The sequence below is a fragment of the Acipenser ruthenus genome, chromosome 46 (genome assembly GCF_902713425.1).
Source record: "Acipenser ruthenus chromosome 46, fAciRut3.2 maternal haplotype, whole genome shotgun sequence".
In the NCBI taxonomy this organism is placed as follows: Eukaryota; Metazoa; Chordata; class Actinopteri; order Acipenseriformes; family Acipenseridae; genus Acipenser; species Acipenser ruthenus.
In genome coordinates this window covers 1160909-1185825 of record NC_081234.1, presented here as the reverse complement: position 1 = coordinate 1185825, position 24917 = coordinate 1160909, and the positions used below count along the sequence as shown (strand labels likewise).

Here is a 24917-nt window from a genome sequence, read left to right as displayed (position 1 = left end):
GGTGACCTGATCGGGAGAAATGTTTTAAAATGTTTTGCTGCGATACAAACAACACTGGATACAGCAAAGGTAAAGTAATGTGGTTCTTGTAAAGACTGCAGGCACTTCTGTAACACTTTGATGAGGCTGAAAATAAGACTCCTATTGCCCAGCAGTTTCGCTTGTTCCAGGTTTTACTATGAGCTTGATTAGCCACAGTCTGTATAGGTAACAAGCTCAGGTTTGTCTTATTAAACTCCTAGTAAAACCAGGAATGGATCAAACTACTATGCAACGGGAGTCTTATTTCCATCTCTGTAAACACAGCACAGCACAATCTAGGGATGGAAATTGCATAGCATTGCAATCCCTTCCAGGTTTTACTAGGATCTTGATTTGCCACAGTGCACAGGTAACAAGCTCAGTTATTGCCAATAAAGTATGATCAAGACTCGAATGAGTCCAGATTAAAACTTAGATACTTTAACACATATTGATTCCTAAAGGTTTCAGGAATAAATAACCCATTAATAGGCATGCCACAGAGGCACAAGAAGAGCAGCAGTTAGAGTAACCAGCCTTGTTACCTACCTGCTGGGAGTCCACGTGATCACCGGAGCTCGATTAGTGTTCACACGCCATCATGAGGTCCCATCCCCACCTCGGGGTTTGGTTAAGAACATACTTGGACCACACCTCAGTGTTTTCAGTCATCAGCTCTCTCTTGCCCTTTGGGCTACCCTTGCAAATCATATTTCACAATATTTCTCTACGGGTGTGTCTTTTATTAAACTCCTCGTAAAACCAGGAGTGGATCTAAACGGTTTGCAGAGGGAGTCTTTATTTCCACCCCTGCTTTGAGACGGCATCCGTTGTAGCCCTGAATAGCAAGGAGTCCGTGCAACTGGTGTACTGTGGAGTCTGCCTTGCACAAGTATCAGTCATTTAGGTACACCAGCAAGCAATGACATTCCTGGGTCCATGATTACAAATAATATCCAAATTATTATTATTATTATTATTATTATTATTTTATTTCTCAGCAGACACCCTTATCCAGGGCGACTTACAATTGTTAAAAGATATCACATTATTTTTACATATAATTACCCATTTATACAGTTGGGTTTTTACTGGAGCAATCTAGGTAAAGCACCTTGCTCAAGGGTACAGCAGCAGTGTCCCCCACCTGGGATTGAACCCACGACCCTCCGGTCAAGAGTCCAGAGCCCTAACCACTACTCCACACTGCTGCCCTATACTCCACACTGCTGCCCTATATTACTGTTTTTCTGTATAAATATTGCACAGTAAAATCTTATCTAATCCAGCATTGTTCAGGACTGGAGAATTGTGCTGGATTATACAATGGGCTGGTTACTGTAAAATGTAATTCTGCACCTAAAAACAATGAATGACAAATTATTTCAACAAAAAAAAACACGTATTGCAGTAAATACAGTAGAAGTGCTGTCTAGCTGTACCAGGTGTTCATTTTAATGTTCTGTTCTCCGTTACGTGTTTGTATTTACACAACATACTTCATTATAAAACAAATCACATGACTCTGTGTTGGACTACAAGGTCAGATACCCACTGATTTGATGTAGACAAGACAAGACTAGTCATGCCAGACTGCAGAACAGACAGGTTCCGGATTGCAGAGGGGAGCACTCCATTCATTTCAATAGGGATTGCAGAGGGGAGCACTCCATTCATTTCAATAGGGATTGCAGAGGGGAGCACTCCATTCATTTCAATAGGGATTGCAGAGGGGGGCCCTCCATTCATTTCAATAGGGATTACAGAGGGGAGCACTCCATTCATTTCAATAGGGATTACAGAGGGGAGCACTCCATTCATTTCAATAGAGATTGCAGAGGGGAGCACTCCATTCATTTCAATAGGGATTGCAGAGGGGAGCCCTCCATTCATTTCAATAGGGATTGCAGAGGGGAGCCCTCCATTCATTTCAATAGGGATTGCAGAGGGGAGCACTCCATTCATTTCAATAGGGATTGCAGAGGGGAGCACTCCATTCATTTCAATAGGGATTGCAGAGGGGAGCACTCCATTCATTTCAATAGGGATTGCAGAGGGGAGCACTCCATTCATTTCAATAGGGATTGCAGAGGGGAGCACTCCATTAATTTCAATAGAGATTGCAGAGGGGAGCACACCATTCATTTCAATAGGGACTGGCTGGGACCACAATGTTATGCTGAATTATACAGAATGCTCTTACTAGGTTTTACTGTATGGAAGTCCCTGGCATCTAACTATCTGAAATGTGTGTGTGTGTGTGTGTGTTCCTTTTTAAATCCTTGCTCTTGTGTTTCTCCAGATGTCTCATTTATGAACTCCACTCAGTTACTGCACACAGAAGATATCTGGCATCCACGGATACGAGAGGTAAGAGATTTCTATGTCGGTGCCAGGAACAAATATATTGGATCAAACAGTATTTCATGTTGGATTTCGAAATGTCACATTTTTCAATTTGCCAGTTTTCCGTTAATATGAAAAACTCAGTAATTCAGTATGTTAGCGTAACAGTGTTCAGCGGGTTTCATTCGGCTTTATGAAGCGAAGTAAGTGATTCTATAGGATGGTAAACTTTTGGCCAGAGCTGTACACTTTCACTGTACAGAAGAGCATTTAACTCTCCTTCCTTTAAAAGGTCGTTTAATGCAGTAATGGTACGAAGTATACTTTTTTGTTTTCTGACTAATTCTAAATGAAAGGATATTTGTTTAATCAGGTGTGAAAAAGCCTCTCTGTTATTTGCTGTAAAGTTCTGGTGCTTTTAAAGCAGAGATAAAGAGCAATGCCTGAAATAGAACCACCGCTTTCTCCTCAAAGCACAGAGCAAGCAGCTGCTGTAGTTTATAATGCCGTAGTGGATTGTGCTGCGTCTCTGAGGCGGGACTCTGGATTTCCTGATCGTTCTGTGTCTTCGTCTGTCTCTCTGTGGGCTGCTGTTCTTTATAACGCCCTTCTGGGATGGAAATAAAACTCCTGCTGCATAGCAGTTTCACCCATTCCAGATTTTATTAGATGCTTGATTAGCGTATAGGTAACAAGCTCAGGTGTGTCTGATCAAACTCCTAGCAAAACCAGGAACGGATCAAAGTGCTATGCAGTAGGAGCCTAACCTCCACCCCTGAAGCTGTTTGTTTCGTTTAATAAACCAGGGGGAAAAAAAAATAATGCGTTGTATTGGTGTCTGTTTTTTTAAAATCAGTTCCCAGTTCCTATTCCCTTTTAATCAATTCCGATCCCTTCAAAGGAACTGGAATTGGAATTGGAATTGGAATTGGAATTGGAATTGGAGTTTGAGAATTGATTTTAAAAAAAGGAATTGGAATTGAACAAAGGGATTTGAACCCAACCCTGCTCCCTGAATCAGAGGGCTGCTGTTCGTTTATAATGCTGCATCCAGCCTCCGGGCTCGTGTTCTTGCTCAGTTTGTGTCTCGTTGTCTCAGATCCAGGGTGCGATCATCGTCTCCTCTCTGATCGAGGTCTGCATCGGTTTTCTGGGGCTCCCTGGGGTTCTCCTGAAGTACATCGGGCCCCTGACCATCACCCCCACCGTGACGCTCATCGGCCTGTCCGGCTTCCAGGCCGCCGGGGAGCGAGCGGGCAAGCACTGGGGCATCGCCATGCTGTGAGTATCCACACCTGCAGCACCACCTAGGGGAGAGGAGGGAGAACTTAGGTTGGGGTCAATAACATTTTAAAATCTAATTCCAGTTCCCTTTTAATCAATTCCCATTCCAAGTGCTTCAAAGGCTCCTATAACCTCTCTATTAAACATTCAGTATCTCTGCATTTAGAAACCTAAAAGAAACTTTTTTTCCCCTCTAAGTTTAGAAATGCTAAAAGAAACTTCACACATTTTATGACAAAAGTTTGGACGTTTCTCTCAATGCCGTCAATGAAACTGATTTTGGATTAAACTATTGAGTAGTAGTGCGATATGGAGTTTAAGTTAAGACCACTAATCTCCAATTATACATGTTACCCAAGCTGGTTTTACACCCAGGCCTCCAGAGGTGAACCCCGTGAAAAAGGCTCTAATCAACCAGCCCTCCCCCCGTCCTCTAATCTCTCTCTCTCTCTCTCTCTCTCTCTCTCTCTCTCTCTCTCTCTCTCTCTCTCTCTCTCTATGCAGGACTATTTTCCTGGTGCTGCTCTTCTCCCAGTACGCCCGCAATGTCCAGTTACCCTTCCCAGTCTACAAGTCCAAGAAAGGCTGGACTGCTTACCGTCTCCAGCTCTTCAAGATGTTTCCTGTGAGTCCTCCACTCCGTGCAGTGTTTTACTGGCTCTTCTCTCCAGACTTGCTCCCTTTCGATGCTTGCCTTTTAGGAGCTCGCCAGATACCTTAACGAATCCCTCGCTTTCTTCGTTGGAACACCACGAAACCTGTGAATGGCACAGCAGGTTTCGCCACTTTCAGTTTTCCGAGTCGTTTCTGACCAGCTGAGCTGAGCTGTGCTCGAGTGGGATGGAGATCCTGGTATCGGGTGTGATTTGAAGCCTGTTTCTTTAGATTTTCCTCTGCTTGGATATCTCTTCCCTGGATGCATTTGGTCAGCTGGTCAGAAGCAAAGAACCAGCAGAAAATCTCAGAAGAGCACTGTAACCCATTGAAAACAGATTTCATTGTATTTCACTATAGAAGTTGGCTCATGAATAAACACGTTGCTTTAAAACGGGAGGGATTTCTTATGGCGAGAGATTTCTTATGGTGAGAGAAGTCCCTCCTCAAAAGGCTAATTATTCCTCTCCTTCCCACCTTACAAGTGAACACAGCCCTAGGGATTGGGAAAAAAAGCATCCCCCCCTTCACCATTTTACCAAATGAGGCTGATCAATATTTCTGTCAAGCCTAGATTACAATGTGCTTTTTAAGGGCCCTGTTTAGCTATGAATGCCGGGAATAAATCAATTTAAAGAACGCAAGAAACCGGAGCAGTTCCTTGCTATTCTTATACAGAAAGTTGTATTCCTTTCAGAAAATGTGCTATTGTTGCTAAATAATGGCCCTATTCGAATGAACAAAGCACCTCCTTATGATTACGCTTTATAAATATCCCTTCTGAAAAAACATCAAAATAACATCTACATAGGACATACTGCACAATTCTGCAAAAACGTGTTTTTCATGTTTGCTCGTACTATAGTAAGTTATTTCGTTGTGTGTGTGTGTGGAGTGTCTCTGTTTAGTTAGTGGATACGGGTGTTTGAGCAAACTGCACAGGATCTCTTAAACCATGAGAGACATCGTGCAACAGGGGGGTCCAATCACAGTCCTGGGGGGCCATTCCACTCCAGATTTAACAGGTAAAAATGATACAATGAACTACTGTACTCCAGGGTCTGGATGGAGGGTTAATAGCTTCAATTAACAATTCAGAACAGGGTTGGAACAAAGACCAGGAGTGGAAGGGCAAGCCTTGTCCAGCCCTGCCCTACACACAACACATCGACTTGCATAACACCGTTCCCATTCTGTACTGTATCCGCAGTCCATCGCTCATGCATCCCGCCTATTAACCCGTTGTCTCTCGCTGCCTCAGATTATCATGGCTATCCTGATGTCCTGGCTCATCTGCTTCATTTTCACCGTGACGGACGTCTTCCCCCCCGAAAAGGACAAGTACGGGTACTACGCCCGCACAGACGCGCGCCAGGGCATCCTGGCCGCAGCCCCCTGGTTCAAAGTGCCCTACCCCTGTGAGTATATGCCCTGCGGGGATCGGTTCTGCACACAGTTCTGCTGTCTCTACCGCTCGGGGCTAACGGACCCCTGTCTGTCTGTCTGTCTGTCCCTCAGTCCAGTGGGGAGTTCCGACGGTGTCTGCGGCCGGCGTGATCGGCATGCTGAGCGCGGTGGTGGCCAGCATCATCGAATCGATCGGTGATTACTACGCCTGCGCCCGCCTCTCCTGCGCCCCCCCACCTCCCATCCATGCCATCAACAGGTAGGCCCTGGCACAGCGTACGCTGCCAACAGCAAGCACAATGGCTCACACTGGAAGAGTTGTGCTAACTTCGTTTTAAAGTTTTAACTCTTGTAGGGTAAGGAGGGATAAAGCACAGCTGGATTTCATTAGAGCATTTTGCAACGGCTTCTTTCTACATGGCATAACCATGCATTTAAGAAATACTGGTTTGCTCACTCAGTGTGGAATGTCTTAGTGATGTGTTTGTGATATCTACTAGGGTCAGTGTTGCAGGGGGGACGGGTTAATGGTTACACTCAGGTGCACCCGATGCACTTTCGATATTAGAGAGCTTTACTGAGTGCACCCACTCTAGTGCTGTAAAATGCTCTAATCCAGATGTGCTTTTTCATTTATCTAACTGAATCAAGTAGACAAAGCCAGGATTGTAGGTTTTACCTTTTAAATGAAGTTCCGGGTTCTTTTCACAGTAAACAAGCATGTGCTGTTTTGATGTGCCATTAAGATCAGCTGTCTTTGCTGTGCTGGCTGTCCTTAATTTACTCCCCTCTCACCCCCTCTCCTCCTCTCCGTTTCCGCAGGGGGATTTTCATTGAGGGGCTCTCCTGTGTGCTGGACGGCATGTTCGGGACGGGGAACGGATCGACCTCCTCCAGCCCAAACATCGGAGTGCTGGGGATCACCAAGGTGCAGTGCAGGACCCTCGCTCTCCCCAGTACAGGGCTGTGATGATGCATGCTCGGTGTAGCTCAGTACTCTCTCTGTCGTTTCCAGGGTTTGTGATCCAGTACAGGGCTGTGATGATGCATGCTCGGGGTAGCTCAGTGCTCTCTCTCTCTCGTGTGTAGGGTGTCTGATCCAGTACAGGGCTGTGATGATGTGTGCTCGGTGTAGCTCAGTGCTCTCTCTCGTTTCCAGGGTGTCTGATCCAGTACAGGGCTGTGATGATGCATGCTCAGTGCTCTGTCTCTCGTGTGCACGGAGTAGGGGTCATTGTTCTCTGTGTCTCAGGTGGGCAGTCAGCGTGTGATCCAGTACAGGGCTGTGATGATGCATGCTCGCGGTAGCTCAGTGCTCTCTCTCTCTCGTGTGTAGGGTGTCTGATCCAGTACAGGGCTGTGATGATGCATGCTCAGTGTAGCTCAGTGCTCTCTCTCGTTTCCAGGGTGTCTGATCCAGTACAGGGCTGTGATGATGCATGCTCAGTGCTCTCTTGTGTGCACGGTGTAGGGGTCATTGTTCTCTCTGTGTCTCAGGTGGGCAGTCGGTGTCTGATCCAGTACAGGGCTGTGATGATGCATGCTCAGTGCTCTGTCTCTCGTGTGCACGGTGTAGGGGTCATTGTTCTCTCTGTGTCTCAGGTGGGCAGTCGGTGTCTGATCCAGTACAGGGCTGTGATGATGCATGCTCGCGGTAGCTCAGTGCTCTCTCTCTCTCGTGTGTAGGGTGTCTGATCCAGTACAGGGCTGTGATGATGCATGCTCAGTGCTCTCTCGTGTGCACAGTGTAGGGTTCTTTGTTCTGTCTGTGTCTCAGATGGGCAGTCGGTGTCTGATCCAGTACAGGGCTGTGATGATGCATGCTTGGTGTAGCTCAGTGCTCTCTCTCGTTTCCAGGGTGTCTGATCCAGTACAGGGCTGTGATGATGCATGCTCAGTGCTCTGTCTCTCGTGTGCACGGTGTAGGGGTCATTGTTCTCTCTGTGTCTCAGGTGGGCAGTCGGTGTCTGATCCAGTACAGGGCTGTGATGATGCATGCTTGCTGTAGCTCAGTGCTCTCTCTTGTTTCCAGGGTGTCTGATCCAGTACAGGGCTGTGATGATGCATGCTCAGTGTAGCTCAGTGCTCTCTCTCGTTTCCAGGGTGTCTGATCCAGTACAGGGCTGTGATGATGCATGCTCAGTGCTCTGTCTCTCGTGTGCACGGTGTAGGGGTCATTGTTCTCTCTGTGTCTCAGGTGGGCAGTCGGTGTCTGATCCAGTACAGGGCTGTGATGATGCATGCTCAGTGCTCTGTCTCTCGTGTGCACGGTGTAGGGGTCATTGTTCTCTCTGTGTCTCAGGTGGGCAGTCGGTGTCTGATCCAGTACAGGGCTGTGATGATGCATGCTCGGGGTAGCTCAGTGCTCTCTCTCTCTCTCGTGTGCACGGTGTAGGGGTCATTGTTCTCTCTGTGTCTCAGGTGGGCAGTCGGCGTGTGATCCAGTACGGCGCTGCGATGATGTTGCTGCTGGGCATGGTGGGGAAGTTCAGCGCGCTGTTCGCCTCTCTGCCAGACCCCGTCCTGGGGGCGCTCTTCTGCACGCTGTTCGGTGAGACGGGACCTTTTTAATTCATTATTCAAACATTTATTTAAAATTAGTTTATATACCGGTCGCTGTATATTAACAAGCCATTAACTAAACACAAGCAACAAATCAGTGAAAGCTGCAGGAATGGCAGTAAGACTTCTATTGCAAAGCAGTTCCATTCCAGGTTTTACTATGAGCTTGATTAGCCACAGTGTGTATAGGTAACAAGCTCAGGTGTGTCTTTTATTAAGTGACTAGTAAAACCAGGAGTGGATCAAAGTGCTATTCAACGGGAGTCTTATTTCCATCCCTGAAACTGATATTGGTGGCAGAGTGGGATAAATGACCCGCCCAGAATCTGTAGACTGACAAACACAGGAAAGTAGTTTCATTCTTTAGACCTGAAGAGCTTTTGAGCCATGCGATGTGCGTGTGCGTGTTCCAGTCCCTAGCTGTTCTCCCATGCCAAGCCCCAGTATCTGACTGCTCCCCCTCTCCTCTCCCCTCAGGGATGATCACGGCGGTCGGCCTCTCTAACCTCCAGTTCGTGGACCTGAACTCGTCCCGGAACCTCTTCGTTCTGGGGTTCTCCATCTTCTTCGGGCTGGTGCTGCCCAGCTATCTGAAAGAGAACCCACTGGTCACAGGTAGGCAAAGACGGACACCCGCTGCTTTGAATAATGAATTGACACAGGGCCCTAGTCACAAAGCTTTGTTTATTTTTTTTATTTTTTTTTGTAAAGCCCTCAAGGTCCTGTCTTATCTCAGTGCCGTTTAGATTTCTTCATGTACTGACGGGAATTCAAAGTCCCATTTACCAAAATACATGCACAAATATATTTGTTTGCCCTGTTCTCATGTACGCTCAATGAAGGAATGTCTTTTTGAATAATGTAACTTAATTTACCGTTCAGCTATTTTTAAGGATTGTTTTTTTTTTTTGTATATGGACTGTTTTTTGAAACGCTTGTTTTAAGCTGAACTATGCTGTGAAAAATGAGAATAAACAAATGAACCCTCTGCAAAACACTTGAGAAACGGTTTATTGAACTGAAAAATGCGTTTCTTACTCCCTCTTCCACTTTCTCTTCTCAGGTATCGAGGGGATTGACCAGGTCCTGAATGTCCTACTGACCACGGCCATGTTTGTTGGCGGCTCCGTGGCGTTCTTGCTGGACAACACCATCCCAGGTGAGGAGGGGGAGGGGTGGGGGGGGGGTGGCAAGAGAATTGGCTCTCAGTGTTGGTAGTCCTGACACCCTAGTGACTTTTTTTAGAAACTCAGAAGTTTAACTCCTCAGTGCAGCCTTAATAGAGCTCTCAGAAATATCTCATCTCCAAGTCCACCAGGTACACCAGAGTGTAACAGTTAACCTGTCCCCCCTGCAACACTGCCCCCTAGTGGATGTAAGAACTACTGGTTTGCTCATTCAGTACGTCTTACTGATGTATTTCTGACGTTTACTAGGGTCAGAGTGTTGCAGGGGGGGACAGGTTAATGGTTACACGCTTGGATATTGGAGAGCTCTATTGAGGCCAGAAGGGTCCTTTAAAACTTGTGACGACTGACACAGACAATACAAAGTGAATCTGAAAGAAAAAAAATCCATTGGTTAAGAGGAACTCATAGCTGCTCTTTTAAAGAGTTTGCATCGAATTTCTTGAGCTGCACAAATCGATCATTCCATTATTCTGATCGAGCTCTCCACAGGTGAGGGTCTCTGGTGTCGATCAGGCTGATTTACCCATTTAGAGTGAAGCGAGTGAAGAAACAGCTGCCTGGGTTTGTGTGGATCGCTGTTCTCCACAGTCTTAAGAAAAGCAGCGATCATCACAAAACCAAGCAGCTTCTTCTTCACTCGCTGCACTCTGAACGGGTGAATCAGCCCGATCGACACCAGCGACCCTCTCCTGATTGCCAGCCCCTGATTTCTGTGGATCATCGGTTCGCGCAGCACTACAGATTGCAATGACATAAAACATGACAAAGTACACGAGAAGGGAAGGGAGCATGAACAGAAACCAAGGAAACGGAATCTGAAGGTTCCATCCGTCTCTCGCAGGCACGGCGGAGGAGCGCGGGATCAAGAAGTGGAAGCGAGGGATTGCCAAGGGGAATTCCGAACTGGAGGGCATGGAATCCTACGACCTGCCCTTCGGAATGTCTTTCCTCCGGAGGTACCGGATATTCCAGTACATGCCCATCAGCCCCACCTTCGCGGGGTACAGCTGGCGGCCCTGCGCCAAGAAGGGGACCCCCGAAAACAGAGGGGCGCAGGAGAGCGGCGGAGGGAGAGAGCTGGGGGTATAGCCTGGGTAGGGGGGGGGCGCCGTGATGCGACCCCCAGGTAGAGTGGGGGGGGGCCGAGGTTTTAGTTTGTTTGAAGATTTTTAAAACGTTTTAAAAAGTGCTTTTTATTTTTTTTATTTTTTTTTAAAAGCCGAAATGCACTATTGAAATTCTGAAAGGAAATTTTGAAATTATTAACAGTAATTGAACCCGGCTGTGCAAGTACATTAGAAATCCCGTTTGTAGTTGGAGCTTTCTGACTGTCTGTGCTTGTTATAGGAGGTCGGAAGTTCTTTTTCAGACTAGATACTGTAACATATGACCTTGCACTTGTAATACATAGTCTTAATCCAGAGGACTGAAAGATCCTTACCGACCAAAAAAAAAAAAAGTTTCCTTCAAATCATTTTTTTAAAGCGTTTTTTAAGACTTTGAAGCCGGCCCTCCTAACAGAGAGTATATCTGTGTGTGTACCTATCTATCAACGTATATCTGTCTACCTGCTGAAAATCTTGAAACTGCTCTTGTCTGTTCTCCTCATGGTCTCAATATGCATCTAGTGAAAGTTCGGCATTGTACGGAAAACCTGCACCTTAATGAAAGGTCATGAAGTTTATTTTCTATTCTTTTTTTTTTGTATTGCTCCAGTGAGGAAAACGTTGTTATGAAGCACAGGGCCCTGATTCTCAAGCAAGTTGAAATGTCCCACAGATTCTGTTAGGAAGGCTTGGTGACCTGTAAGCGGGCACTTTCAGAGCGGATTTCTGATCGTTGTTGTGCGCTTCAGAGCTCAGCCATTACTGCGCGAGTCAGGGAGGCACAAATCTGCTCAGCTGATTCTCAACGTGGCCTTTTTCAAACAAGAAAAATCTTTTTCGCAACTTTTAAAAAAAAGTTTGCTAAGCTAGTTGCAGACAGATAAAACTGCGTTACCATAAAAGTTTCGTTGAAGTTTTGCAAGTTACTGAAACGCACATCTTCTAGGATACCAAAACAAATGTGCCAATTTTTTTACACTGGAGCAATAAAAATAAAAAAAATCTCTTAGATGGGAATTAAAACTCCAATTGCATAACAGCGCAAGCTATTCCAGGTTTTACTGTGAGCTTCTGTTATCGTGTTGCGTTCAGCCTGCTGTGCAATACGAGTGCGCTGCAGGAGTCTGCGTTTGACCGGCTCTCGCGGCTGCAGTTGCAGTGTTCGCCCACCAGGTGGTAGCCAGGAGCACTTTAGCGTGGTTCAGAGGCTCCCTCTCCTGGTTTAGAGAGGGTACTGCAGCTCCAGGTATCTGCGGTGTTGAATCAAAAACCATACTACAGTGGCTTTAAAAATTCACTAGAGAGAGCGGTCGAAACGCGGCTTAAATTCCCAGCCTTGGGGGTAAAACCTTCTGTAAGTAGATGTTAATTATAAATAGTACTGTCATTGTTATTATTATTATTATTATTATTGTTGTCGATGTTCAAACTTGTTATAGAAACGAAATGAATGGTGGTGTCTATGCAGTGTGTCTCATTGCAGAGTATTTATTTTTTACTTCTAGTTTTTCTTTAGATTAATGGAGTGTCAGTACCTCCTGTTGGGGGGGTGGGGGGGGGGTATATATGCTACATTTGTGTATTTATTCAATCAGTCACCTGTTAGTTGCCTAACACCTCTGTTAAATACTAAACTAAGAGATGTTTCTTCATTAGGGTCGTTAAGAATGGAGGGTTAGGATCCCAACCCGTCTTTTATAGACCTCGTGTATTTGATATTTCTGGCCTTTTGAAATGGGAAGACTCTTCCTATATACATATAAACGTCCACCCGCTGGCTCTCTCATCTCTGCTGCTGCAGCAAGAGAGAGAAAGAGGAGACTGGGAGTTTGTACCTCTACAGATTCCTTGCAGTATAGCAGGGGTCTCTGGAGAGAGACAGGGTCGTTTTCACACCAGCTGAGTTCTCAGTTACTTCATTGAACACTTCATTGAACTACTCATTAGCTTAATTAGACCTTTTTAATTGTTTTCAACTTTTAAACAGTTGGAGATTTCAAGTTAACTATTCCATTTTATAAGTAACTTGAAATCTGGAACTTGTTAGGTGCTAAGGTCTAATTAAGCAAATTATCAGTTCAATTACGGGTCTAGTTAAGTAATTGAGAGATCAGGTTTAATGAAAACCAGGAGACCCAGGACTGGGGTTGAGAACCGCTGGTGTAGAGGACAGGAAGTATAGCTTTATGTTTCCTGGGGGGGGGGGGGGGGGAGTTTAAAAATACTTTTTTTTTGTATTTTTTTATTTATCATTAAAGACTTTCTACCCCACCCCCCTCCCGAAAAAAGATATATATCTAGATATATAAATATATATTTTTTTAAGGAATTAAAAGTTTATAAGCCAGTCACATTTGTTTACCTGTTTTTGTTAAAACAAATGCAGCTACAATACGGGGCCAAACCCTCTCTTGCAGCGAGTACAAAGTTGGTTTTAATCCACACTACTTGAATGCGTCTGTGTTTTGTATTGTCTGGCTGGGCTGCAGTTCTGGCATCTGCCCACCAGATGGTAGCAAGGAGCCTCTCTTTATTGTGAGGCTCAGGATCGCCATCTGGTGGAAAAGAAGGGTACTGCAGCTCCTTCTTGCACGCAAACAATTGGAGCCTTAGGTCCAAAAGTAACATTTTCTCAAGTCAGAGTTTAATGGTTATCGATAATAAGAATTATATTTGAATATGTGACAGTTTTGCTGGCTTTGTTAGATGATTTGAACAGTACACAAAGTAAAGAAATCAATTCATTGTATCTCAATAAAACAAAGTGAAAACAATAAGTATAGCCTTGCATGTTCTCTCGTTCTTGCACCTGTATGTAATTCCCCAAATTCACCTCCTCCCCATGCAAATGTAATCAACCCAGGGCTGAGATGGAAGCAATGTCACTGTGAGATTGTGGCTGTGATGTCAGACCCGACCATTGAAATGAACTGACATCTTCTTTTGCTGTTCAGCCCACAACCTGACCTGGGTTCGAATTGCTTTCTGTCTTTTGAAGATCTGCAAGTCGCTAGTGTTAATAAATGAGAACTGTTACAAAGGGGAACGTTTATAGAAGAGGGGGATTCTGGGTACAAACAATAGCTGAAAATGAAATCCTTACTATGGGAGGAGTTTCACTGTTAATGGAGCAGATTAAAAAATGTTCTAATAATTACAAAGTAACCTGTCCTCAAATGAGGACAGTGGCACTCAATGGGTTAAGGTGCTTCAATAGTAAATATTTCATTTTTGATCGTTGCTTGTGTGTCGGGGTGGGGGGGTACCCCTTAAATTCCGAGAAGGGGACACTCTGTAGTGATGCCATCATTTCGTTCGATCAATGGTGTAACGGGTAACGGTGATTGTGTGTGTATTTTCTTGGAGTTCGTTTCTTTGTTGCTGCAGTGGGATTACACGTCCCCCAGTCTCTCTGATCTCTCCAGCAGTGTCTGTCGTGAGTGTTTAACATCGCCACTGCAACCGATATTTAACAGCCAGTTTCAATCCCAGATTTCCAAGTGAAAACGATTTATTCATTTTAAACAAGTCTTTATCATCTCGGAAGTTGACAGACTTAAAATAAAGAGCCCTGCTCATTATATAATGCAAAACTTTAAACACTCAATCAAGGACGTACTTTAAGTCTAGCAGAGAATGTTTTGGCCTGAAGGCTTCATCAGCTAAATCAAAGAGTCAGTTCTGAAATAATGCCTCCCGGTTATATCAGGCAGACAAACCCTCGTCCACTAGAGGGAGTACGGGAGCCGATGTCAGCTCCACTCAGTGTGTGCAGAATGCGACAGTCTGGCCTGTTGTTCTAATGACACATCTCGCCACAATCTTTCAACTGGAATATCAAGACCAGATCCTCCCCCGGTGTAGTGCATTGTTAAACATCCTTGATCTAAACTGCTTTCATTACTTTTTCTCTTCTGATTTTGTATTTATTTATTTATTTTTATTTACTACGAAACCCCTCTCCTCCCTCCTAAACGTTTATCTGCGACGCGCTTGCACACTCCCTGCTTCCTGATCGCTGAGTCTGCCTTCTACCCGAGAGACCAGACCCCAAACCTCGCTCTGCTCTCGCCCTTTACTTTGCAATTGTATCTGTGCCTCTTAATGTATTAATAGAACTAGGATTCACATCTCATAGGAGTAGCTCAGTCTGGATTTTAAATCTTTGTGAAAGTCCAAACTTTTGATGAGTGCAATTACGATCCAGCTACAACACTATAAGTTCACCAGCTCCAACCTCACTGTAAGTTTAATGGTTCTTTCCCTGTTCACATCCTGTGTTACAGGTACTTGGGCCCCACCTGATACCGTGCCGCACTATGTGCGGTTTAGATGGGGGCCCTATTTTCTGTAACACAGGAAGTGAAGTTATAGTGTGGTGGCGCTGTTTGGCGCACAGAGTAACGGATGTTACAATCAGTTCATTAAGCTTCAGCACGCAGGGAGCTGTTCTGTCTCGTACGTTTTGAGAATAAAATACAAAAAAAAGTGTCTGATTCTGCCATTTGGCGACTGTATCCACTTTGAATTGCCTACCACTGTACTATAGGTCCACTTCCTGTGCAGCGGGTAATAAGGTCCCTTCTGATCCCGCATGTACAACACAGTGGGCAATTTGCCTATAAAACACATTTAAGTTTGCCTCAAATCTGCATGCAGTTTGCCCATATGGAGGCCAGCGAGTGTGTGGTTCAGGTAGGGTGCCAGTATCCACTGCACAGAACTATAAATAATGACTATAGGGTGATATAGTGGTGGCCATTGTGTTGTATTATTCTGTATGGTATACTGGAGTAAACTGTCAGGTTTTAGAGCATTTTACAGCACTGGCTGTCTTAGAGCATCATGCACAATTATGTTGATTACCTTTAACCCATGAAGCGCCGTTGTACTCATTCGAGGACCGGCTACTTTCTCATTTTTTGGAGCATTTTCAACTGGAGTCTACCTGATTATTTTAATTTTCTGTTTATCTATATTGTTATGATAACTGACTCTAATTTTGTTAACCACAAAAGTCAAGTCTAAATGTAACAATTCTGCAAATACAGCCCTTCAGATGCGTTTATGACGCCTCAATATAAAATAAAAAAATGAAGCTTAAAAATGATAAATGTCTTGGTGTTTTCCTCCCTGCAGTGATGATCAAGCTCCATTTTCTATGTGTTGAGCTTCATAGCCGGAGTGAGATTTCACCGTTCTGTATGGACACGTCTAACTGGACTGTCCTCAAAATAGGAGGCAGCAGTTTGTAGCCCAAAAAATTTCCACTTTACAATAAATATTGATTTTGTATCAAACTCCATAAATAAATTTCATAAATACAGACGGCTGGTGTTGCAATCCAGGGAGATTCTCCAGTGCTGTAAACTGCTCTTCAGATCCAGCTGGGGCTGATCAAATGGACCCCTTGTTGTTAATCGAAGTAAAGCTGCTAAAATGAGTATCATGATAACACTGGTGAGAGATCGCTTGCAGGAAGGAGCTGTCCCGCTGCTGTGAGAGGTTTATTGCTTGGTTTGTACCAGACCCTGGATTCAGTTACAATGACAATGCAATTCTGTACAGCTATAATTGGTTACAAATATGCTGCAGTGATTAAAATTACACTAAAAAGTAACCTAAAACAACTACATATATTAACATGTTTACTCTGAACCCAGAAACAATCGCAGCTACAAATACAGAAACATGCTGTGCAATTTTTTTTTTCTCAAACAAACGAGGTCATCAAAAGTGGTTGCAAATACAAGAGTAATGAATCGAATGACAAATGTGTAATTGACTGTAGTGGATCAGTGGTATCATTCTAATTATGCAGGCGTGCCACGGTTCAAGTGCACACAAATTGTAGTTTGCCCTCGGTCTGGTTTGTACAGTTCAGAAAGAGTTTTTATAAATATAAATGTACTCCAGGTGTCTGCAAATGTAAAATGAAACAATTGTGCAAAATGTAGACATGTTATTATTGCATGCAAAGAGACAAGCCTTTCAATTTTATGAAAGGGATATCGAACCTGAAACTGAAGTGTTGACATCATCATCATCATCATCATGTTTTCTTGTATTATTATTTTCAAATGCATATTTGCGATGGAATTGGATCCAAGATCCTTTCAGGCTGAAAAACGCATAAATTCTTTCTTTCTGTTTTTTTTAAAGAAAAAGACTGCTTGTGTTTTTAAAGGTAGTAGCTCTATTGTGTTTTTTTCATCATAGTTAGAATTTTTCATAATGTATTTTTTTCTAACATTGCCTCCTGTTCATGTTTTAAAATGTTCAATATATTAAAGTGTGCTTTTAATAACCTGGACCAGATCTTGTGCTTAAATAACAATGACCCTGTTTTACTCTGTATTCCGCAGACTGTCTGTTTAATAAAAGCTCATGTTGAAGAGAGATCTTTCTTCCTGGTTTGTTTGTGGTTTTATTTTTAAAACTTTTCAAAAATGACCCATTACATAAGAACATAAGAAAGTTTACAAACGAGAGGAAGCCATTCGGCCCATCTTGCTCGTTTGATTGTTAGTAGCTCATTGATCCCAGAATCTCATCAAGCAGCTTCTTGAAGGATCCCAGGGTGTCAGCTTCAACAACATTACTGGGGAGTTGGTTCCAGACCCACACAATTCTCTGTGTAAGAAAGTGCCTCCTATTTTCTGCTCTGAATGCCACTTTATCTGTTTGTTTTTATTATTATTTTTTTTAATTATTTTTTTTAATTTTGTAGTAGTTACAAATTTAAAGCAATAAACGTTAAGTTCTATTCAGAAAACCTTAGAGGCTCACCGAGCCCCCCAGTGTATTTTGATATGTATAATCACGTGATCGAACTGGCTTTGTAATTTTTGATTTAACCCTTTCAGTTCTGGCGGGACCTCAAGTCCCGTCTTTTAATTACTTCAAAGAATACTGTGGCCAGCGAGAAGGAAATACGCGGTGAGACGTGACAAGATTTCTGTAGTGCAGCGATAAAAGGCAAGTGAGACCAATATTGCGTCAGCTGTATTATTATACAATTGAGAACAAACATGTTTTGACATTTTGAGGGCACTGTAGTCTCACACGTTATTTTTTAATATGTTTGGTTTAGAGTTCTTAAAGTTCTGACGGGACTTTGAAGTCTCATTTACCAAAATACATGACAAAATGTGTTCGCATGCACACTCAATAAAGGAGCTCCTTTTTGAATTTTATAATTTCATTTTGCATTCAATTCAGCTCGACAAAAACAGCTCAGGACTGAAAGGGTTCATAATCGTGGCTTTTGTAAACGGAGGCAAGCACATCGCATATCATTCATGCGATTTAGTAAGCGATACTAATGAAGTATATCCAAACACAATGCCGCTTTAGTCACAAGTTTAGTTCATGAAAGTTATTTAAAGATTCATTTTTTTAAATCTGTTTTTTTTTATTAATAAAATCAAGTTTGACATTTCGGAATCTGTTTAGTATCAGACTTGATTTTATTTCTAAAAAAAAAAACTTTTGAAAATAAATTATTTAAATTAACTTGAGATAAAACATTGTCCCATCGTGTACTGTAAGTGAATTTTGTTGATTAAGGTAATATAATATGCGTGAGTCCCAATTAAATAAACGTGACCATTTACTGCATGCATTTGAAGAATACGTTTATATATTAATTACAACATGGATTAAGAGAATCGTACACAAACACACCAGCCCCGACTGTATAAATTGAGGTGGCATTTTAAAGGTTTTTAACAAGATGTCTGGTCTCGCTGTTGGCGTTGAGACACATAATGAACACGTACACGACACCCCCCGTTCTTAAAGTGCTCTGCCGACCAGATGTTACAGAAAGTATAATGGGATGAAATTAAAAACCGCCCAGCTCTCAGTGGGTTAAATTAAGCTTTGACATGTGGAACTGTCTGTCCGTGCCGTGCATTGTCTGCGAGCAGAACCCGCCCCCTTCCACGGCAATTGGTTACGGACCCAAACAAAAGGGAGTGAGGTCGGCGCTGATTGGGTGCCGCTGCCTATCCGTGACGAGCTGATGAGACCGCGGGGCCCCGCCCCTACCAGATTGGAACATTGTGATCAATGCGTTGCTAAAAAAGAAAACAGGGGGGGAGAAAATCGCCACTTTGTTAAATAAAATAAAAAAAAACAAACAGAAAAAAATCAATCACCGGCGTTTCCGAGGCGGGAATTACATGGCAGAACTTGGAGGGATGTTTTAAGTAAGTATATGTGTTTATATATATATATATATATATATATATATATATATATATATATATATATATATATAGTTTTTTTACGCCGCCTTTAAAGTTATGTTTGCAAAAAACGTTTCACTTTTCATTGCATTTTGTTGTGGCTTGATGATCAGGACATCTTAATTAAAAAAATAAATAAACATTAATTAGCAATGTAGCACCCACACACAGACACAGACACACAGGACTGCGGTGCAAACCCTGAGAAAGTCACACTACAGTTTTGGAGTCTGTACAAACGTCTCGCACTTTTATATAAAGAGATGAACTGAATTACAGCTGAGTGAAGGGGAGGTTATGTAACAAGGTTAGATGTATGTATTTAAATCTCGTGAATAGAGCTGGCTGCACTTATTATGAATGCATTGATCACATATGTGTCTCAGTTTGTATGGTGCTTGTATAATTTGCGACGATGTATTTTTTTGTAACGGTGCTGCAGTCCTGAGCTGAGTTTGTAACAGTAGGTTTATGATTGCTTAAGAACTCTCTAGAGCTGAGATGCGTTGGCGTCTCTTCCTTTTGGTTCTGTTTTGGATGACAGTCCGGCTGCTTGTCCCCCATTTTGAATGCGGACTTGGGTAAGACAGTGCCCCCCCCCCCCCCCTCACTTCCCTAAAATAACGCTCCAGCACACGTGTTTCAAACACGACCAGCTCGTCCTTCTTCGTTGCATTTCGCTGTCTCGAGTTGCCTATATTTTTGACCTCAGAGGGTAGTCGACACCCCATCACCCCCCACCCGGCACGGGTGGAAGTTGGGAGCTCCGCCGCTTGTTTTGCTTGTCTGGACGGTGAAGGTCGTTGAAGGATCCAAGCGGTGCCTGGGGATGCATAACACGGGCTGGTTGAGCTTCTCCATCCATCAACTTAACCGCGTGGAATTGTATTGATCTGTTTGCGTCTCCAGTGCCACAGCTGGCTGGCGATTAATTATAATGGAGAGTTAATAGCTGTGTTATCCCAAGATTACTTGGCCATTTGTCTTTCTTTTTTATTTATTCCGCCAAAATATACCACATTCGGTCAAGATTTATTTATTTTTTTTCAGAAATATTAAAATAGTTTGCCCTGCCAAATCTTTGAATAAAAACATATATGTCAAATAAACTAGATACATAGATGAGAAACTTATCATGGTGCAATTATACACGCTGTGACTGGAGGGGATGTATACTGCATGTGTGTAGGGTTACAATGTCATCATAATGTGAAGATAACTGTCTGCGTGCTTAACTTTTAACAGTAAGCAGGCTGTGTTGGCAGTTCAGCTAGTTTACATTCCCTGAAGGCATTTGTCCTTGTATGTGTCAGTGTGTGTGTAGGTCTAGATACACAAGCTTTTTCCCTTGCTAATCACTCAACTTCTTAATGTGTTTATTTAGCAGACTTCTTTATCCAAGACAACTTACAGAGACTAGGGTGTGTGAACTATGCATCAGCTGCAGTCACTTACAACAACGTCTCACCTGAAAGACGGAGCACAAGGAGGTTAAGTGACTTGCTCAGGGTCACACAATGAGTCAGTGAGTGAGCCGGGATTTGAACCAGGGGCCTTGCAGAGCTTTATCTGAGAGCAGGCTGTGTTGGCAGTCCTGTTAGTTTGCACATTCCCCCTCCATCCCCATCTTGTAACATGCTTGGCGCTACATCCTAAAAAAAATAAACTATTGTTAACATTCTAAGAGTTTCCACTCTGTTAAATAAATACAGTTGGTTTACAGCCACAAAACAGTCAGAGTCCATCCGTTTGATGTGGCTAGACCGGTTTCATAGAACTCTGTGGGGACGGTGGTCAGCTGTAACGGTGCCATGGCAACAGAAACTGAATCATGCACAGTATGGGGTTGGACATTAAATTAGAAACACCCGCCAAAACACTGTCAGTAGGGTGTGGGGTCGCTGTCTGATTCGACGTGGCAGGTTAGCGAGTTGGCCAGCCACTAATTGCTTCAGGGGTGGAAATCTGTAGCAAAATCTGTGCTCCAGATATTCCCAAAGAGAGAGTTGATAGAGTCATTGCTGTTGTGAAAATAACAAACAAAGTAAACGCAGAATATTTCATGTTTCCCTGCCAGTATCTAACCCCAACCCAACCCAACCCAGCCACGTGACATTTCCTCTGAAGCCATAATTATATAGCAGATAAATGTAAAGCCCTATTTATATCCAGTGCAGGAATTACATGAACTGTCTGTACTTTGCTGTGCAGCAGGTTCAACTTTCAGAGCTCAAGAAACAAGGAACTGGTCTGTAGCTTAAATATTATTTCAAATAAATGCACGCCTGCATTATATATAGCCATGGCCTGATTAGCTCATTGGAATAGGGGCTGGGCTGGACTTTAAAACCTTGGTTAGGCTGCTTCGAAGTGAGCCTGAACTGTTGGTCTCTTTTTTTCTTTTTTTCTTTTAAATCGCTCTGCGATCGGAAGGGTGTTGATCGCATCACAGATGAGAACTGCGAGGCTTCGACTCCACGAGGCTTGTGGCAGGAAACAGAGCTGGTGAAACTCTCACCGGAAATTCAGTACAGAACGACTGATCAGCCCCTGCGAGTCGTGCTTTCAAAGCTGTTGCATCGCTGACTATTAACTTGTTTAAAAAGGAGAGAGTCTCGGGTTAATGTTACAAAATGGGAAAATTGAGATTGCTGAAGATCGCTTGCTTCCCCCTTCTGATTTTGTGAAATGGGGTTTTCTCCTTCAAAAAAAATAAATAATACGAATGAATTATCACTGTGTTAGCACTTTGCAAAACTGAACTACAACCTAGTGTCTTGAATGGAAATAAGTCATGCAGCGATAGAGGGGCTTACCCAAGACTGGGATCAGTTTACTGGTCCGCTGTGCTGGATAGAGTTATTTTACCCAGATTGCACCAGCTGTCTGACGTTCTGGGTTCTTTCTGCTGTGTTTTAGCACTTGCTGTTGCCATAAACACGTCATCTCCTCGGGCTTGCACACATGTGCCTGTAGATGCTAGAGTGGTAAAGAAAGATTCGACTCAGAGGCACTGCTGTCGGAGTTTATAATCTCCTGATCAGATCCGCAGTGCTTCCTCTCTGGTAGATTTACTGCAGGCAGGCAGGCAGGGCTGAGCAGAGTTCTGCAGACTCCTCATCGCTGAACAACAGCAGAGTGAGGCTATAATATAAACCAGTTTTCTACCAGCATCCAGCGTGGAGCATGTATCTCACTTAACACATTACGTGCCAAATTCATTTTTCTATTAGAAAATCTGAACACAAGCTGGATTTCTGTAATGTGATACATTCTAAATCAAAGGAAATAAAAGGAAATCCTTCGTTTTGGCTGCAAGTAATTGCATCAGCCTTGTGGACCTGGCTTTTTCTGCAGGGCTGATTCGGGGCTGCATGTTTTTTTTTAAGCTGTCAGTGAGAAAGGGGAAGTTTGGGTTGCGTTACTTTTCAGTTTCCTGTAAAGGGTTCAATGAGGAAGCTGAGAGGAGCTGATCTGAAACTCAAACTCTGAAACCCAGCCTGCTTGCAGAGCTGCTTGGGGTTGTTATCAGGGAAGGCTGGGCTGTCCTGTCTGTCTGCCTGCACTCAGTCTTGAAGTGAGATTGGGGCTCGTGTATTCAGAGCTTCGTTCAAGACTTCAGCACGGGCTGCTTGGGGATTAATAACTTGATAACCTGGAGCTTGTAGTTCTGGTCTTGTACTGCACGTTGATCAACTTGTGGGATTGTAGAAGCACTCTTATCAAACTCATCGCAATTCCTTCTTGAAACTGTAAGTATGAAGATTTTTTAAATTTAATTTCTGCCATTGCTTTTGAACAGGTTGTTATATAATAGGCTATACTTACAATTTGAAAACTGCTACATTACATATATATATATTGTGAGATAGAGGGTTGTGAGAGACAGCAGGGAGGGGGTTAAAACCTCCCTGCGAGGGAAATGCACAGTTTTGATTTGTGTTGCTTTATTGTTTCATTTGATTTTCTAATTGATTTCTTAATTATATTATTGTTTGTTTAATTGTTTAATTGTTTTATTATTAATTATCATCCGCACCTGGGCGTTATTGGAAAATTAGGCCCAGGTGCGGGGTTTAAAAGGAGAGCAGGCAGTCTTCTCAGGGCTGCTAAGGAGAAGGAGGCAGAAGGGAGTGCTCTGCTTCCTGGCAGTCCCGAGATAAAAAAAGGTATAGTGCAAACCTGTGTGGTTAAGTTTTGGGCAGGGAAACGGCTTAGCTGTCCTGTGGTAGTTAGGTTCCTGCGTGTGCAGTTAGTGCTCAGAAAGAGCTAGGTGTTTATTTTGTATTTTGTTTTATTGTGTGTTATTAAAAAAATTAGCGCGTCAGCGCTGAAAACCCAATTTCTGTGTGCTGGGTCAAGTTCTTAAAGGGGCAACGAACCCGAGTGGGTGAGTTCCTTTTACAATATATATATGATTGTATACTGTACAAAGCAACTTGCTAGTCATTTCCACCACAACACAATTAGAAAATAAAATGTATTTAAATGATGGCTGTTATTAAACACTAAATAGGTGTTTAATGTATATTAATGTATTTCATATAATTTCCTGTTGGAGATAAGAATGCCAGCAATTGAGCAATAGCACTTGACACAGAGGGAATCACCAGGCAGACCAGCCCAGTTTTTGTTGGTAATGAGGCCTGTTGACCAGAGCAGTCCATCTTCACTGGTCAGTCAGTGCCCGGTGTTGCTGCTGTCAGAGCCGATACAGAATGAGGATTTTAAACTTCTGTGATGCACTTTAGGTTTTGTGCTCTTCTGCTAGTAGAAAGTAGTGCCTTAAAAAGTAGTTCTTTTTTTTCCCCATTGTTCTCTATGGGGTTGCGTAGGGATATTGCTTCCAGCCTCTGGTGATGAGGTCACAGACAGGTCATCAAAGATTCCAGAACATTTCTTCAGTGTGAAGTGCAGTGTACTGTCTACAGTTCATCGATTTCTGGTTTTCTTACTATGGATCCTACTGTCAGCTTCACAATATAGAAAAGCATTTTTCAAGTTGATTCTGGCCTGGATCTTAATCTTAGAATGTCAGACATTGGACAAAAAAATGGAAACACCTGGTTAAATGAGGGACACCAAGTATATTGAAAGCAAGGGCTTCCACACAGGTGTGGCTCATGCTTTAATTAAGCAAATAACATCCCAGCATGCTTAGGGTCATGTATAAAAATGCTGGACAGGCCTGGTTGCCTATAATTATGGCTAGCATGGCTGCAAGAGGAGACCTCCGTGACTTTGAAAGAGGGGTGATTGTTGGGGCGTGTTTGGCAGGAGATTCAGTGACCAAGACAGCTGAACTTGCTGATGTTTCACGAGCAACGGTGTCTATGGTGATGTCGGCATGGAACTCCGAGGGAAAGACATCATCAGCAAAGGGCAACAGTGGGCGGAAGCGCTTACTCCAGGATCGTGATATCCGTGCATTAATTCGAAGTGCAAGGCAAAACAGACGAGCAACTGCAGATCAATTGACTGCAAATTTCAACCTGGGGCGCGAGCAGCCAGTTTCATCAAAAACGGTCCGCCGAGAACTCCACAGAGCGGGATACCATAGTGGCCCAACGCCCTATTAAGTGACTTTACATTGGTGTTTCCATTTTTTTGTCTACTACCTGTATATATACAGTGTATTGCCCCACAATTTTGAATCTTGAAAAACAATGCAATAGTGGGTAGCACATCATTTAGGACTGTGTCCAGTGCTGAAAGGTGGTCCAGTCTTCTGTATACAGCAGCAAGATCTTTTTTCAGAGCATTTTACAGCGCTGCATTGCTTCAACCACCTATCGTTCCCAAGGATGATTCCCCTAGTGCTCTAAAATTCTCTAATAAAATCCAGCGGTGGCATGTCCCGGCTGGGTATCATTTGATCAGATCGAGCCCTTAGCTTCTTACCTTGGCTGCACACTTCACTTGGCAAACACACACACACACACAGACAGATGGAAAGATGTGCAGATTACACTGTGTAGACTTGCCAGACAAGCTGGAACACATCAGGTATGAAGCACTCTGCAGTTCGCTGCTCCAGTCATGTGATTGCATGGGACCCCATCGTCCTGAGAGTGATAAAGGCTGCATTCTGCCTT

At 43.4% G+C, this 24917-nt stretch overlaps 2 protein-coding genes across 6 annotated transcripts in view; both read left to right on the top strand.

Moving 5' to 3' along the window:
- LOC117966468 (solute carrier family 23 member 2-like) overlaps positions 1–16976 on the top strand; it is a 53647-nt gene extending 36671 nt beyond the window's left edge. The window contains exons 8-17 of the mRNA XM_059013805.1: positions 2324–2391; positions 3467–3648; positions 4156–4276; positions 5567–5723; positions 5824–5971; positions 6535–6640; positions 8134–8263; positions 8752–8889; positions 9338–9433; positions 10306–16976. Coding sequence (XP_058869788.1) covers positions 2324–2391; positions 3467–3648; positions 4156–4276; positions 5567–5723; positions 5824–5971; positions 6535–6640; positions 8134–8263; positions 8752–8889; positions 9338–9433; positions 10306–10553 — 1394 coding nt within the window. The 3' untranslated portion in view covers positions 10554–16976. The remainder of the gene's footprint in view (positions 1–2323; positions 2392–3466; positions 3649–4155; positions 4277–5566; positions 5724–5823; positions 5972–6534; positions 6641–8133; positions 8264–8751; positions 8890–9337; positions 9434–10305) is intronic.
- Positions 16977–18587: 1611 nt separating this feature from the next.
- The window catches only part of LOC117397876 (ras association domain-containing protein 2-like), a 17968-nt gene continuing 11638 nt past the window's right edge, over positions 18588–24917 (top strand). Inside the window, exon 1 of one of the 5 annotated variants that reach the window (XM_059013604.1) lies at positions 18588–18783. The gene's annotated coding sequence lies outside the window, so the exon portion shown is untranslated. Of the gene's footprint in view, positions 18784–21743; positions 22575–22941; positions 22992–23110; positions 23213–24917 lie in introns of those variants that run through there. The other 4 variants (XM_059013600.1, XM_059013601.1, XM_059013602.1 and 1 more) reach the window with 4 other exon arrangements.